The 17,895-nt window shown below is 42.6% G+C and overlaps 1 protein-coding gene across 3 annotated transcripts in view; it reads right to left on the bottom strand.

The window, feature by feature from the left end:
• Nucleotides 1-17,895, bottom strand: part of PIGG (phosphatidylinositol glycan anchor biosynthesis class G) — a 504,708-nt gene that overhangs the window by 146,262 nt on the left and 340,551 nt on the right. For all 3 annotated transcript variants that reach the window (XM_029601816.1, XM_029601823.1, XM_029601831.1), the window contains exon 11: nt 7,531-7,840. In XM_029601816.1, the coding sequence (XP_029457676.1) occupies nt 7,531-7,840 (310 nt within the window). The remainder of the gene's footprint in view (nt 1-7,530; nt 7,841-17,895) is intronic.

Below are 17,895 nucleotides of genomic sequence, written 5' to 3'. Positions count from 1 at the left end.
TCTTCACACAGATGCCCACCCTAGATCACAAAACTGCCAAACCATGCTTGACATGCTATCCAGCCTAAACCTGAACCAACACGTTAACATCCCCACTCATAAAGCGGGTCACACACTGGACCTGATCTTCACTAATCACTATTTCTCAGACACATCAATATCATCCAGTCCAGTCCCTTGGTCGGACCACTACCTCTTACAATGCAGAACACAAGTAAAAACCAACATCATCACAAATACAAATGAACCACTATCATTCAAATACCGACCTCCCTTCCAACCTAACCTTCTCCAACAGAAGCTCGGAAAACAACTAGCAAATCTAGACCTCTCCAATATAACACTATTCAATCCTGGTTTCATCTTACAGAACTAACCGCTAATAACATAAACCCTGAGAAATCGAAACAGATAAAGAAAAACAGAGAAAAAACAACCCTTGGTTCAACTCTCAACTTAAAACAATGAAATCCAACCTTAGGAAACTGGAAAAGGAATGGCAAAAATCCAAATGCCCTGCAACCCTGCAAAGATACCGAACGCATCTCGCAGCCTATAAAAAAATGATTCTGAACACCAAACGCGACTACAGTCAGAAGATAAAAAACTCCACAAATAACTCCAAGTCCCTGTTCAACATCGTAAGAAACCTCATAGATGTAAATAATAACAACACCCCCTTAACCGAGACAAAAAATTTAAGCCAAGACCTAGCCATATTCTTTAAGAACAAAATAAGCAAAATAACTGGCACCATCAACAAATCATCGTTCACAGATGACAAAATATCTACAATAACTATAACACCATGGTTGAATTTCGAACCAATATCAAACACTGAAACCGAAAAAATGCTAAGAAAAATTAACCCAGCTCGACATGATCTAGACACAATCCCAACACGAGAGCTAAAGGAAATGGCGCACATCATTGCCCCAACCATAGCAGCAATTATAAACAAATCACTCGAAGAAGGTGAGCTACCAATCAAATTAAAAACTGCAACAATCAAACCAATATTGAAGAAGAAGAACCTAGATCCAGATGATCTGAATAATTACCGTCCTATCTCAAACCTTCCACTATCTGCCAAGCTGACAGAGAAAGCGGCACTGATACAGCTTAATGAACACCTAGAAAACAACAAAATACTACATCGGAGAAGTTGAAGCGGTTGCAGCGTGTTTTTGGGTAGTCCAAGGAGGAGAGCATTTCAGTAGTTGATTTTAGATAGGATGAAGGCCTGTAGTATAGTGCAGAAATCATTGAGGTGTAAGAGGGTTTTCAGTTTTTTAAGTAAATTAAGTTTAAAGTAGCAGGATTTGATTGTATTATTAATGAATTTTTTGAGGGAAAAATGGATATTAATGGTAATGCCAAGGCTACGCACCTGTTGGTTGGAGGCAGTGTAGGAAGGGAAGGTGTTTGATGGAATGGGTGGGGGAAAGTTTTGTGGAGCAATGTGGAGAAGCTCTGTTTAGCAGTGTTAAGTGCGAGGAAGTTGTTTATCAAGAGAGAATTAATGATAGGTAAGGTGGAGTTCCAGATCTCAGTGGCTTTGAGAAGAGTGTCATGAACAGGTATAAGAATTTGCATATCATCAGCATAGATGAAGTGCGGGAGGCCAAGTTTAGATAGAAGGTTACAGGGGGGAAGGAGATAGATATTAAACAGAGTAGAAGAGAGAGAGGAGCCTTGAGGCACACCTTGTGTAAGGGGGATCGGTTTAGAGGTGTGGCTACCTATTTGGACACTTTACTGTCTGTCCTGTAGGTAGGATTGAAACCATTGGAGAGCTGTTTCTTTGATGCCAATGTCAGTAAGGCGTTCTATTAGTATTTTGTGGTTGACTGTATCGAAAGCTGAGGAAATGTCAAGAAGAATCAGAATATGGGAGAGACCTTTGTCAAGGTTTTTAAGGATGTAGTCAGACAGGGAGACAAGTAATGTCTCAGTGCTGTGATGTCGCCGGAAGCCATATTGGGACTGCGAAAGAATATTATTTTCATCAAGGTATTCAGTTAGTTGACGATTGACAGACTTTTCTAATATTTTGGTTAATAGGGGAAGGTTTGAAATGGGGTGATAGTTAGTGAGATCGGAAGGATCAAGTGTGGGTTTTTTCAAGGTAGGTTTGATGATGGCATGTTTGAGATTTTTGGGAACAGTGCCAAGTGTGATAGATCTGTTGATAATATTGGAAATTGGCTTGGCAATAGTGTCTGGGATAGAGAGTAGTGACTTTGTGGGGAGGGTGTCAAATGGGTGTGAGCAAGGTTTCATTTTCTTTATGATCGAGTTGACTTCCAAAGTGGAGGTGGTATCGAAGGAGGGTAGGCTTGTGTAGGTATGGTCGACGATGACATTGGTAGGTACCTGAGTGGAGGGGAAATGGGACATAATGTTGACAATTTTCTTGTGGAAATAATTGGCCAGGTTGTCGCATTTGTCTTGATTATCTATGTCTGAGGGTGCGAAATTAGGGGAGGATTTAGTTAAACTGTTTACTAATTCAAAGAGGGCATGAGGGTTAAATTGGAGGTGGTGGATTTTACGTGAGTAGAAGTCTCTTTTTGTTTTTTCAATAGTTGTTCTGTATGTGTGTAGGAAAGATTTGAAGGTGGTTAACTGTGTAGGAGTGGGGTTTTTTCTCCAGCTTCTTTCTAATTTTCTGAGGTTGTGCTTCATGGCTTTTAACTCAGAAGTGTACCACGGTTGTTTTTTGGATTTTGCCGGGTCAGTCACACGAGATTGCATGGGGCAGAGTTTATAAGCGATGGAGTCAGTACATTGGCTCCAGGAGTTAAGCGCAGTTTCAGCATTAGTGAGGTCAATTTTGTTCAGTTCGGTGGTGAGAGCAGCTATAAGCTCTTCTTGGTTGCAGTTACGCCTAAAGTGAATGGTCTTTTTGTTGGATTGTAGTAGTGTTATTTATCGTACAGGTGATGTCAATGCGGTAGTGATCGGACCAGGGGATGGGGGAGAGTGTAGGAATGCTAGATTGGATTTCGGAATTAGTGAAAATGAGGTCAAGGGTATGACCTGCTTGGTGAGTGGGGTTAGATATAAGTTGTTTGAATCCTAGCGCATCCAGTGCAGTTAGTATGGCGTCACAGGATGGAGATTTGGGAGAGGCATCAACATGGAGGTTGAAGTCTCCTAGAATGATAGCGGGTGAATGACAGTTGATGTGTTTGGAGATGTATTCGGTTATGAGGGAGGGGTTCTTTTCGAGGAGTCCTGGGGGGGCATAAGCTAAGCAGACTTGAAGGTTTGGAGTGGTGAATATACTGATTTCTAGTTTGTGAGGAGAAGGGATGGGTTTGTGTGAGAGTTTTATAGCCTTTTTTGCTGCTAGGAGGCCGCCTCCTTTTTTTTTGGGTCTGGGGATGGAGAAGATATCATAGGTGTCAATTGGAAGTTGATTGATGAGGGCGGTGTCTGTTTCCTTCAGCTATGTTTCAGTGATGGCTAGTATGTCTGGTTTGTCATCTGTGAGTATGTCATAGATTAAGGCGGTTTTTTGGGAAATAGATTGGGCATTTAGGAGGAGGATTAGGAAGGTGGAAAGGCCTATTAATTGTATGAGGGGAGTGGTCATGATGGGAAGGAGGTTTCTATGGTGCTTTATTGGGAGTTTGGGGAAAGGGAGATGGTATGCTAGGGGATAGTGTTTGATGGTGGGGATGAGGGAGGTGTGAATAGTAGCAACATTGTGGGGGTTTAGAAATGGTGCGGAGGGAGAGGGTTCTTGCAGCATTTTTTTTTACAAGCTTCTGGTCCTCTATCCATGCCTTCCCCCACCTCTTGGCGGCCATGTGGCCTACCTGGCTTTGAAAGGGGTCTTGGCTTTCTGACCTAGTGCTGTGGGAGGGTAGCATCCCAGAAGTGGTAGGGGGGTAGAAGAGGGAATTTGCAGTCATAGCGTGCGGTGACTAGGCCACTTAAGCCATTCTTGAACCAGAACTGACTCAAGTTGGATTCTCCCCTGGTGCCAGACTACTGGCTCTGATATTGCTTTCTTCCCACCTCATGCTCAGTGGTCTGGGCCTGCAGTGCCTTCTCTGCTTCAGCTACTCACAACACACACTCAAGGCACACTGTAACTCTTCAATAATGTTGACAAAACAACAGCACCAAAGCCAAAACACAATTCCTCAAACCTTGCACCTTAACAGCAGGAAACACTGCGAGGAAACACTTTCATCATAGGAATTGTGTTAAATAAAGTAAAATAATTTTTGTGGGTTTTTTTGTTGTAAATAAAATGCTTTCCTTTCTTGTATCAAAAAATACTTAGCTCATTTTTTAGCGAGGAACACAGCCAACACCTGATCTCAAGTTTAAGGGTTTTTAGCACAGCGTGTATGTTTGGGATCAAGTGAGGGGTTTACAGGATAAAGACCAGAGGAGTCTTGAAGATTTCAATATCAACTGGACAAACTGAAGGACTAATTGGAAAAATAGTTTTTTCCCTCGCACAAGAATGTTTTAAAATCCGCTTGCATATGCGTGAAGAACCCGCTAAAACCCTAGCAAAAATATGCGTGGGTCATTTACTCGAGCCACCTCTAAAGATTATGCACACAAATATGCATGGCAGGGGGGTTTTAAATGATACATGCATACTTGCGCGCATGATATAAAATTGCAGCGTATCTCTGCTTGTGTGCCGATAAGCGCGTTTATGGGCGCACGCATGTTCCTTTCAAAATTAGCCACTAAGTCAACTTTATTAATAGCAGTTAAAGGACTTCTCCAAAAACCTATCCGAATCTTTTTTAAACCCAGCTACAGTAACTGCCCTACCCACATCCTCTGGCAACAAATTCCAGAGTTTAGTTGTGTGATGAGTTGAAAAGAATTTTCTCCGACTAGTTTTAAATGTGCTACTTGCTAACTTCATGTCAAGCCCCCTAGTGCTTCTATTACCTGAAAGAATAAATAACCAATTCCCATTTACCCATTCTAGACCTCTCATGATTTTATAGACCTCTATCATATCTCCCTTCAGCTGTCTCTTCTTCAAGCTGAACAGCCCTAACCTCTTTAGCTTTTCCTCACAGGGGAGCCATTCCATCCCCTTTATCATTTTGGTTGCCCTTCTCTGTACCTTCTGCAATGCAACAATATCTTTTTTGAGATGTGGCGACCAGAACTGTACAGAATACTCAAGGTGCGGTCTCACCATGGAGCGAAACAGAGGCATAATGACATTTTCTGTTTTATTAACCATTCCCTTCCTAATAAATCCTAACTTTCTGTTTGCTTTTTGACTGCTGCAGCACACTGAGCTGACGATTTCAAAGTATTATCCACTATGATGCCTAGATCTTTTTCCTGGGTGGTAGTTCCTAATATGGAACCTAACATCGTGTAACTACAGCAAGGGTTATTTATGCCTATATACAACACCTTGCACTTGTCCACATTAAATCTCATCTGCCATTTGGATGCCCAATCTTCCAGTCTTGAAAGGACTTCCTGTAATGTATCACAATCCGCTTGTGATTTAACTCCTCTGAATAATTTTGTATCATCCACAAATTTGATAACCTCGCTTGTCGTATTCCTTTCCAGATCATTTATAAATATACTGAAATGCACTAGTCCAAATACAGATCCCTGAGGCACTCCACTCTTTACCCTTTTCCACTGAGAAAATTGACCATTTAATCCTACTCTCTGTTTCCTGTCTTTTAACCAGTTTGTAATCCACGAAAGGACATTGCCTCCTATCCCATGACTTTTTAGTTCTACAACTGAAGCAAGGAGGAGAGTTGAAAGTTTGAGTGATTGTCTTTTGCAGGTAAGAAGGATGAGAAAGAATGATAGTGGGGAGAGTATTTGAATGTGGAGTTCGGTGGGGATGAGGGACCAATAGAGTTTCCTCAAAATGAAGTGTAATATGGAAAGTGAGGTTAATAAGTATTTTTGATTTATGTATATTCAGTCTAGGACAAGCAATATGAGATATTATTAGAGTGACAAATATCGGGAGCAGAATAGAGAGCGGTATATAGAAGCAGTTTACAGGTAATATTTTGTGGAGGTACATCAATCACAGTTAATAAATATTTTTGGAATACATTCAGAACAGTAGTCTAAATAAGCAATATTGATTATGCAATATAAATTATAAGAGATTTTTAATATGATTTGTTTTTTTAATACAGATGATTAAAATGCAGAAATTGGTTAAGCGCAACACATAGTTGGAGATTTAATGAAGATCACCGGTACCTTTTGTAAACCGGCAAAGAATTTATGATTGTCGGGTGAAAAAGATTATTTGTGATTCAATGGTTAGAGATTCCCCTGAAGAAGCAGGAAGGCGAAACTAGGGCCCGGTTGGGAACAGTTAAAATTAAAATTACAATTAGAATTGTTGGTACCATGTAATTTGTGCTGAGAGTGTAATTATATTAATTGGTAACTTTGAACAACTGTGAAAAAACAAAATAAGGTGCTTGAAAGGTTTAAAAACAATTTTTGTCAGAGTGTGAGTATGTATGGAGAAGAGAGATATGGATGAGTATGAATGAGTGTCGATTTTAATGATGCAATGATGTATTGATGTAATATGAGGATTTTATAAGAGTTTCAAGATATATGCTACTTGTTGTATGTAATTTTTCACAAAGACTGAATAAAAGAGGTATTTGAAAAATAACAAAAATAACAATAATTGTGCTTTTACTCCACTCCAAAGGGAGTGTTTGTCAGTGATAGGATTTAATAGGCACAATAAGAAGTACAATATTGCCTAATAATTGGGTTACTATATATATATATATATATACACACACACACACACACACCATGACGTCAGCTTTGCTCCATCTCCATCTGCTGCTAGAGGTGCATAACCCACTGATGTGTATTAACCTGTCTGAATGCTAAGAAAGCAAATTTACTCATGTACTGTACCCTTACTTACATGTGTATTTTGAGGATTATAAATAGCATATACACGTGTATATACTATTTTCGTGTGTTTATAAGCCCATCTCTTTGAAAATTCACCTTTAAGATTTTACTTAGCGCTATTACTCTGCATACCCTTTATGAACAGGAAAACCAAACTAAAACATTCTCTTTGTCCACAGTAGAGAAAGAAACACAAAACTGACCACAATCAAAATTGAGATGCAGTGATCTAGCCCAATTTAAATTTGAGTTGTGAAGCATCCTGTGGCTCCAGAAGAACCTTACATTGAAAAGCTTGAATAGCTCTCCATCAGACTAAAAATTAATGGTCTCTTTCCCTCTATTTTATTAGAAAAATGAAAGTAATGCTGTCCTCTATCAGGCGAATCTTACATAGAATAAATTGTGCTGGCACAGATTTGAGATTCATGACTATTTTTAAGCTATGGTACCATCTGCTGCTCTCAAAGTAAAAATAGAATTAGCTCACAACTGTCCTTAAAATAAAATTTAAAAAATTCCAGTGACACAATTAAAACAACACTCCTAGAAGATTAGTTACATAATTATTCTTCTGACACAGACACCATTGTAACTTACCTGAAAATAGAAAAAGGCTTGTCCAAACCAATAATGCATTATAGTGATCTGAGCAGCATCATATTTCAATAGGTTCCAGATATATGTCATCATTATAGTCTGGATTAGCAGACAAAATACCAAAACTGGAAGGTTATGAGGTCGAAACAATAGGGCTGTTAATAGAACCAGCCCACTATATACTTCCCACAAACCACTACACTTTGTCTTGGAATCTGTAGCGAAGACTTGCAATTTAAATAAGTCCTTGATGCCAATGAAAAGAATGCCAAGAACGAAAATATAAACAAAGCGAGCTTCAATAATCCCCCTAAAAAAGAAAAGCAAAAGATGAAAAATACATTAGACAAAATTATTCATATTTGATTACAATAGTTTTAAACATGTACAATTGTTATAGCAGCCAATAAAAGAGCTTGCACTGTATAATTTTATGTACACAACATTAGACAAGATAGTTGCAAAGTCTCATTTCATAAGAACTTACACTTGGGAAAATGAGCAGAAAGAGTTTAACTCTCAATAAGTTTTGTGGGACAATTTTGTATTCCAGTTGAACTTTTGTGCAAGAAGAGATTTTTAATTATATTATGTTGTCCTTTTAGACACTGCCACTGGCACCTTACTATTTGGGATAACCTTGTATCCCAAGCATGAATAGCGAGTTTGCTTACCATAAACAGGATTCTCTGTAGACAGGATAATGAATTAACTATGGCACATGAGGTGATGTCATCCGACAATGCCAAACGGACCCATTTCTGTAATTCAGTATTTTTACTACTGAGTATGCGAGTGCTGCCTCATGAGCCATTGTAAAGCTTAGCTTTAGTTAGGGAGCTGACACTCCAGGGAGCATGCTAATTCATCCTTAAGTCTATGGAGAACACCGCTTACGGTATTGCAAACATTTTCTCCATCGACAAGCAGTGCTCAATTAGCCATGACACGTGGGGAATCCCAAGCTGAAGGCTGGAATTGGAGCACTTAGTGTATAAGCATCTCAGCTCCCCTGTGGACTACTAGAACTGGCTGTGCAAAACTGCTTGTCCAAAGTTACCATCACTTCTTGAGAGATTATCCTTTCATGAAGGTGTGTACAGACATCTTTGCAGATGTCTTCACAGGAGACTGCTCTTAGGTGAGCAACTGAAGTAGCCATGGTGCTTACTTGATGAGCTTGATAGAGTATGTAATCTGAAGGCCAGACAGCACATAACAATGAGCAATGCACTCTGCAAGCCAGTTGGACAAAGTGTGTTTGGCAATTGCTACACCCATTCTGTTGGGATCATAGGAGAGGCCTGATGATGTGGTTGAATTTTCTTCAGGTAACAGACTACTGCCCTTTTGCAGTAGAGTGATCGTAGGGCTTTTTCTCCTTTTGGCACCTGTGGTCTTGGAAAAAAACATGGGCAAAACAAAAACTTGATTGATGTAAAAAGAAGAAACCACCTTAAATAGAAACTTAGGATGGGTGGAGCACCACTCTGTTGTGAAAGATGAAAGGAGAGTACAAGACTAATGCTTGAAGTTCACTGACTCTTCTAGCCAAAGTGATAGTGACTAAGAACACAAACTTCCTGTAAGACTTTGAGAGTGGCCGTGGCTTGGGGAAGACAGAGGATAGAGAGTCTGGACTCCGGATGTAGTTGCAGACTTTTTATTAATTGCAACAAAAACATCTGCTTACCTCAACAGAAGTGTAAAATGTAGCAATTATTCATACACAATCTTGCTATAATTCCTACTTCTTCTCTGATCAAGGGCCTCTCTGTTCCCTCTTGGGCCTGGCTAGTTATCCCCTGCTAAGGGAAATGCCCTGGGACCAGGATCAACTGAAAAGAAATCAGCTGAACTAGGGGTCCCGATATGAAATTCCAGGGAGGACATCTAACAACCAACGACAGAAAATATTTCTTCACGGAGAGGGTGATGGTTAACTGGAATGCCCTTCTGGAGGAGAAGACGAAAACACTGAAAGAATCCAAAGGGGCATGAGATTAACACTGTGGATCCTTACAGGCTAGAGGATGGAAACAAAGAAAAGAGTGCATAGGAGTAACTTGCTGGTGTGACAGTTACTACTCTCAACCAATAAGCCTTGAGACTATTGATGCAACTCCAACATTCTTCTCTGCTACAATGGCAAGGGGAAAGGGGGATTTGGTTTCAGACAGCAAACAAAAGATGGCCAGACTTTTACGGTCTGGGGAACTACTAAACATGGGGGTAACTTGCTGGTGCGGCTGTTTCTACCCTTATCAATAAGCCCCGATACCTTTGAAGCAACTCCAACATTGCTCTCTGCTTCAAATGCAAGGAGAAAAGGGGAACTGGATTCAGACAGCAACTAATGAGGGCACCGACTTTTACGGTCAGGGGAACTGTTGCACAGACATAAGGGAAAACATACAGGACTGCTTCTACAGCCAAGTTCATAATGTAAAGCATGACAAGCAGCACCGTCTGAATTTTCAAAAAGGCTCATCACCCAGTAAAAATGTTGCTTGCAGTAAATTTTTATGGGTTATCATAAGGCTTGGGGATAACTGCACGGAGCAGCAGTTGCTACCCTTAAGAGAAACATGGGGTAACCTGCACAGCGGGGCAGATACTACCACAAGAAGCTTGCTGGGCAGACTGGATGGACCATTTTGGTTCTTTTCTGCCATCATTTCTATGTTTCTATCTTAAAATGGATCAGATATTCATTAATACCAGATTTTAATATTTTGAAAAGCTCACTGTAAATATTTTCTATATGTGCTTATACAAATGTCAGTGATTCAATTTGGTCAAATTTTTTTCAAAAACACCCAAAACAACTTGCAATATAGCCACAAACTCTGACAGAACAACAAACATCAAGTAAAGGCACAAAACCTAAGATTCCCGACACCAGCCGGTGTTTCATTAAAAACCTGCATCAAGGGAGCATACATTCCATAAACTTATCTGAACATGGTGGTTGACATCGGGCCAAAAACCTCACATCTTGACAAAGAAAATTTGGTTTGCATCATTGACATATAAGCACATAGAGAAAATGATATTTACACTGAGCTTTTGAAAATATTAACAAAATCTGGGGTTAATGATTGAGATGATCGGCGTTAGCTATTTTATTAGGCAAACATTGACTACCAGCTTGCTGAAACCCCATAGACTACATTGCTTGGTCATTGACACAGGAGATCTACACAGGTCACATGATTACCCTGTATTTTTTATATTTGGTTTCATATTTGAACAAGGGGCAATTTTTGTTTTGTGGAGACGGTCCTTTAAGATGTTCTGAGTCTACCTTCTGTACACTCCATCACCCCCCTCCCCCCCAGCTCAACAATTCTGCACTAGAGACACTTCCCTGGAGGGGAAATAAGCATTAGCATTTATCTTTCCAGCTTTGTGCCGCAGCTTAAAAGTTAAAGGTTGGAGAGCCAAGAACCACCTCATGACCCTACCATTCAACTCCTTATTTCAGGCAATCCAAGCAAGGCTTTGATGGACTGTTACTAAGCTGAATTGGTGACCCAGCAGGTAATATTGGAAAGACTCTAGTGCCCACTTGACCACTAAAGCTTCTTTCTCAAATATTGACTAATTTTTCTCCCTTGGCATTAGCTTCTGGCTAATGAAGACCACTGGATGTTCCTGGCTGTCTTCCTCTTAGGTTAAGACTGCTCATAAGACCACATCCGAGGCATCCATCTGGACCATGAAGAGCTTGGTGAAATCCAGGCTCTTCATGGTCCAGATGGTCCAGGCTCTTCATGGTTGGCTTTGAGCACAAGGCCTTCTTTAAACTCTGGAAGGCCTCTTCTGTCTCCAGGGACCATATGACCTTTTGTGTGGCATTCTTTTATAGCAGATGGGTGAGGGCTTTTTCTGCAAAGTTCAGTATGAACCTTCGGTAATATTTGATGAGACCTAAAAAGGTTCTCTTCTTAGTCTTTGTTTGAGGGACTGGCATCCAGGTAATTACTTCTACCTTCTGCGCTTAAGGGTGGACCTTCCCTTTTCCAAGGGAGTATCTCAGGTATTGTACTTCCTGAATCCCTAGCATGAACTTCTTGGGATTGGCCGTTAGCCCAGCCTTCTGTAGGCTAGTAAGTGCTGCTTGTAGCCGTCTTAAGTGTGCTTCCCAGGCACCACTACATATGAGAAAAATCAACCAGATAGGCCATGGCATAACCCTGATATGGGTGCAGTAGGTGGTCAACCAAGCATTGGAATGTAGCTGGAGCACCATGAAGTCCAACTGTGAACTGGAAGTGTCCTTCCAGTGTAGAGAAAACGTTTTTCTTGTTCACTACCAGTGTAAACGGGACCTGCCAATAACTTTTCATAAGGCCGAGTATGGAGATAAACTGGGCCGTCCCCAGTTCATCCATGTGAGGCATAGGGTTAGCCTTCAGCATCGAAGCCTCATTGACTTTTCTGAAGTCTATACAGAATCGGATGCTGCCATCCGCTTAGGAACAAGTACAATGCAAGTTGGAACATGTCTTAAATCTCAGTGTCTATTATGAGGAATCTGGCCTCTAGGATACGGTATGGCCGCTGTGGAACCACCATTCCTGGAGGTGAAACATTATCATGTTATAGTTATAGTTTAGCCATTATGGAATAACTTTATGGTTTATATGCTTTGTAAGAATGTTATCTTTAATGACTAATCAAGTTTCTATTCTATTGTAAACAAATACTTTATTTGTATTGAAAATTCAGAAATAAAAAATTTAAAAAAAAAAAAAAAAAAAGAAATGCAGTCTGCTAACCAGGAGGAGAGAGTCTGCTTACCCACAGATTGACCCAATCTAATGGAAGCAACGGAAACAAACAATTGAGTACTTTGCCTGTGGGCAGCTGTACGGTCTAGATAGAATGCTAGAGCCCGTTTGCAGTCGAGGGTATGCAAAGCCTGCTCTCCTGGATTGGAATGGGGCCTGGGAAAGAAGGTGGGTAGTATGATGGATTGATTAAGGTGAAACTCTGATACTACCTTAGGCAAGAACTTAGGGTGAGTGCGGAGTATCGTCCGGTCCTGCAGAAGTTTAGTGTAAGACGGATAGGTAACTAGGGCCTGTAACTCACTAACTCTGTGAGCAGATATTATTGCCAAAAGGAATAACACTTTTGATGTGAGAAAGCGAAGATAACAGGATTGGAGAGGCTCGAAAGGTGGTTTCATGAGCCGACCCAAAACCAGATTGAGGTCCCAAGAAGGGTCCGGAGGACGCAGTGGAGGCTTGAGGTGAAGCAAGCCTTTCAGAAAACGTGTTACGAGGGGTTGTACCGAAATAGGAACATCCCCGACACCTTTATGGAAGGCAGCCACCGCACTGACATGCATTCTGATGGAGGAAGTTTTTAGCCCTGATTCTGACAAGAGACAGAGATAGTCTAGAAACTTTGTGGTGGAACAGGTAAAGGGATCAAGGGACTGAGAAGGACACCATGACTTAAACCTGTTCCATTTGTAAAGATAGCAAATGTTGCTTACCTGTAACAGGTGTTCTCACAGGACAGCAGGATGTTAGTCCTCACATATGGGTGACATCACAGGTTGGAGCCCAATCACGGAACACTTTTGTCAAAGTTTCTAGAACTTTGACTGGCACCTACTGGGCATGCCCAGCATGGCACTAACCCTGCAGTTAGCAGGGGGTCCCCCTTCAGTCTTGTTTAAAAGCTACAGGAAGTGCCGAAAAATAAAATAAGAAAAGTAACGAACCCAACACCGCGGGGTGGCGGGCGGGTTTCGTGAGGACTAACATCCTGCTGTCCTGTGAGAACACTTGTTACAGGTAAGCAACATTTGCTTTCTCACAGGACAAGCAGGATGGTAGTCCTCAAATATGGGTGAGTACCGAGCTGAGGATGTCAGAGTATGCACCAAATGTACCCAGGTGAGGTTTGACCGAGGGCATCCTGAACCCTACCAGGCAGGCGGAAGGGTGTTGGTACGTCAAGTTGTGAATAGGTTACGCGGGATAGATTGGCCGAAGATGGAATCTTGTCTTCCGGCCTTGTCCAAGCAATAGTGGGCAGTAAAGGTATGGAGAGAACTCCAGGTGGCAGCCCTGCAAATGTCAGGAAGCGGCACCGAGCGTAGGTGTGCTACTGAAGTTGCAATGGCCCTCACAGAGTGTGCTTTAACACGGTCCTGAAGTGGAATGCCTGCTTGCTGATAGCAAAAGGATATGCAGTCCACTAACCAGGAGGAGAGAGTCTGCTTACTCACAGGCTGCCCCAATTTAATGGAATGGAAAGAGACAAACAATTGAGTGCTTTTCCTGTGGGCAGCTGTACGGTCTAGGTAGAACGCTAGAGCCCGTTTACAGGCAAGGGTATGCAGAGCCTGCTCTCCTGGATTGGAATGGGGCCTGGGAAAAAAGGTAGGTAGTATAATGGCTTGATTGAGATGAAACTCCGAAACTACCTTAGGTAAGAATTTAGGGTGAGTGCGGAGTACTGCCCGGTCCTGCATAAGTTTAGTGTAAGGCGGATAGGTAACTAGGGCCTGTAACTCACTAACTCTGCGAGCCGAAGTGATTGCCAAAAGGAAGATCACTTTCCATGTGAGATAGCGAAGTTCACAGGATTGGAGAGGCTCGAATGATGGTTTCATGAGCCGACCCAAAACCAGGTTGAGGTCCCAAGAAGGGGCCGGAGGACGCAGTGGAGGCTTGAGGTGAAGCAAGCCCTTCAGAAAACGTGTCACAAGGGGTTGTACTGATATGGGAACATCCCCGACACCTTTATGGAAGGTGGCCACCGCACTAACATGCATTCTGATGGAGGAAGTTTTTAGATCTGACTCCGACAAGTACCAGAGATAATCCAGAAACTTCATGATTGGACAGGTAAAGGGGTCAAGGGATTGAGAAGAGCACCATGACTGAAACCTGTTCCATTTGTAAAGGTAGGATTTTCTCGTGGAAGGCTTCCGTGAAGCACTCCGGACACAGGATACTGATTCAGAAAGGTTAAGTGGCTGAAGGATTAACCTTTCAACATCCAGGCCATCAGGGACACGGCTTGAAGATTGGGGTGGCGTAGGCACCCGTCGTTTTGAGTGATCAGAAGCAGGTCCTTTCCCAAGGGAATGTGCCTACGAATGTAGAGATCCTGAAGTATTGGAAACCACACTTGGCGTGGCCAGTGAGGTGCTATCAGGATCATGGTTCCCTTATTCTGACGTAACTTCATGAGAGTCTTTGAAAGAAGTGGAAGTTGAGGGAATGCATATAGGAGACCGGTTGCCCATGAGAGGGAGAACGCATCTCTTGGCTGATAGTGTTGGCTGCAAGTGAGAGAGCAGAGGTATTGTATTGCGACCCTTACTTTTCAATACATTTATAAATGATCTGGAAAGAAATACGACGAGTAAGATAATCAAATTTGCAGATGACACAAAATTGTTCAGAGTAGTTAAATCACAAGCAGATTGTGATAAATTGCAGGAAGACCTTGTGAGACTGGAAAATTGGGCATCCAAATGGCAGATGAAATTTAATGTGGATAAGTGCAAGGTGATGCATATAGGGAAAAAACCCCATGCTATAATTACACAATGTTGGGTTCCATATTAGGTGCTACAACCCAAGAAAGAGAGCTAGGTGCCACATTGAAATCGTCGGTTCAGTGTGCTGCGGCAGTCAAAAAAGCAAACAAAATGTTGGGAATTATTAGAAAGGGAATGGTGAATAAAACGGAAAGTGTCATAATGCCTCTGTATCGCTCCATGGTGAGACCGCACCTTGAATACTGTGTACAATTCTGGTCGCCGCATCTCAAAAAAGATATAATTGCGATGGAGAAAGTACAGAGAAGGGCTACCAAAATGATAAGGGGAATGGAACAACTCCCCTATGAGGAAAGACTAAAGAGGTTAGGACTTTTCAGCTTGGAGAAGCGACGACTGAGGGGGGATATGATAGAGGTGTTTAAAATCATGAGAGGACTAGAACGGGTAGATGTGAATCGGTTATTTACTCTTTCGGATAGTAGAAAGACTAGGGGGCACTCCATGAAGTTAGCATGGGGCACATTTAAAACTAATCGGAGAAAGTTCTTTTTTACTCAACGCACAATTAAACTCTGGAATTTGTTGCCAGAGGATGTGGTTAGTGCAGTTAGTATAGCTGTGTTTAAAAAAGGATTGGATAAGTTCTTGGAGGAGAAGTCCATTACCTGCTATTAAGTTCACTTAGAGAATAGCCACTGCCATTAGCAATGGCAACATGGAATAGACTTAGTTTTTGGGTACTTGCCAGGTTCTTATGGCCTGGATTGGCCACTGTTGGAAACAGGATGCTGGGCTTGATGGACCCTTGGTCTGACCCAGTATGGCATTTTCTTATGTTCTTATGTTCTCTACTTCGCGGTTTCAAGGTGATGCAAAGAGGTTTATTTGAGGGTAACCCCATTGTTGGAAGATCAAGTCTGCTATTGAGGGGTCGAGAGACCACTCGTGCGTTTGAAAGGTGAGACTTAGCTTGTCTGCCAACACATTGCCCACTCCCGGCAAGTAGGTGGCCCTGAGGTACATCAAGTGGGAGACGGCCTCCTCCCATATCTGAGCAGCTTCCTGACACAGGAGGTAGGAGCCCGTGCCTCCCTGTTTGTTGATGTACCACATGGCCTCCTGGTTGTCCGTCTGAATCAGGATGACTTGGTTGGAGAGGCGATCCTGAAATACTCTGAGAGCATATCTGATTGCTCGAAGCTCCAAGAAATTGATTTGGTGTTTGGTTTCCTCTGGAGACCAAGTTCCTTGTGTCTGCAGATTGTCCACGTGGGCTCCCCAGCCGAGGTTGGAAGCATCGGTGGTGAGAGTTATTTGAGGGTCTGGAGCCTGGAAGGGCAAGCCTTGGAGGAGATTGATCTGATTTTTCCACCAGGCGAGAGACTGACGGAGTGAGTCGGTGATGTGGACAATGGTCGACAGGGACTGAATGCATTGAGACCATTGTGACCTTAGAGTCCACTGCATGACTCTCACTGTTAGGTGGGCCATTGGGGTGACCTGAACTGAGGACGCCATGTGTCCCAGTAGGATGAGAAAGCGGCGTGCAGTCGTGTAGCGCTGAGACTGCAGCTGGTGTGCGAGAGAGACGAGAGTCGAGGTAGAAAAGCTTTTGCCTGCAAGGTGTCCAAGTCTGCCCCTATGAATGATAAGGTTTGAGATGGGAATAAGTAGGATTTGTCATAGTTGACGAGAAATCCTAGGGAAATCAGAGTGTGTAAGGTAAGATGTAGGGACAACAGAGCAGTTTGCTGAGTGGGAGCCCTGATCAACCAATAGTCTATATAGGGGTAGACGTGAACACCTTGAGTCCTGAGAAAGGCTGCAACTACTATGAGACATTTTGTGAAGACTTGTGGTGCAGAATGGAAGCACTCGGTACTGATAGTGCTTGGGGCCTACCGGAAATCTCAGGTATTTGCGATGAGATGGAGTTATCGCAATATGACTGTATGCGTCCTGGAGGTCTAGAGAGCAGAGCCAGTCTCCTCTTTGTAGAAGAGGAAGAAGAGAACCCAAGGTTATCATTTTGAACTTTTCTCGATGAAGGTACTTGTTGAGGGCACGTAGATCCAGAATTGGATGAACACCTCCCGATTTTTGGGGGATTAGGAAGTACTGGGAATAGAACCCTAGGCCATGCTGAGAGTAGGGTACTGGTTCTAATGCCTGGGACTGGAGAAGGAGGGAGACCCCCTGTTCCAGAAGGATGGAGTGATCGGATGTTCTCCACGTCGGTAGAGGTGGGGAGTCCGGTGGGATGGAGAGAAAGTTGAGATGATAACCTTGAGTGATTATCGCTAGGACCCACTGGTCTGAGGTGATTGAGTGCCACCTGTTGTTGAAATGGCACAATCGACCTCCCACTGGTATGTGAGGCAGTGGAAGCTGTCTGCTGCTCTCTATGCAGGAGTCAAAAACTGGAAGTAGGGCCCAGCTGAGGAGCTGCTTTCGGCTTTTTTTTTCGTATTTGACGAGACTGGGTTTTTTGACATGGTCTCGTAGAGCGAGTTCTAGCCGGTGGTGGGTAGGACTTCTTAGTGTCTTTTTGGAAAGGCTGTTTTGAAGAGTACTCAGAAGGCATCAGAGAGAGCTGTCTCAGGGTCTCATGATGGTCCTTGAGTTCCGCCACCGTTCGTTGAATCTGCTCGCCGAACAGATTGTCTCCTACACAGGGCAGGTCGGATAATCTGTCCTGCACTTCAGGGCGAAGGTCCGAAGACTTGAGCCAGGCCCATCACCTTGCCGAGATAGCGGCTGCAGATACCCTGGTAGCAGTGTCAAAGATATCATAAGATGATCTTATTTCATGCTTGCCCGCCTCAAAA

The sequence above is a fragment of the Rhinatrema bivittatum genome, chromosome 1 (genome assembly GCF_901001135.1).
Source record: "Rhinatrema bivittatum chromosome 1, aRhiBiv1.1, whole genome shotgun sequence".
NCBI classification, from domain to species: domain Eukaryota; kingdom Metazoa; phylum Chordata; class Amphibia; order Gymnophiona; family Rhinatrematidae; genus Rhinatrema; species Rhinatrema bivittatum.
The sequence above is the reverse complement of the archived record's forward strand: the minus strand, read 5'-3'. Positions and strand labels throughout refer to the sequence as shown.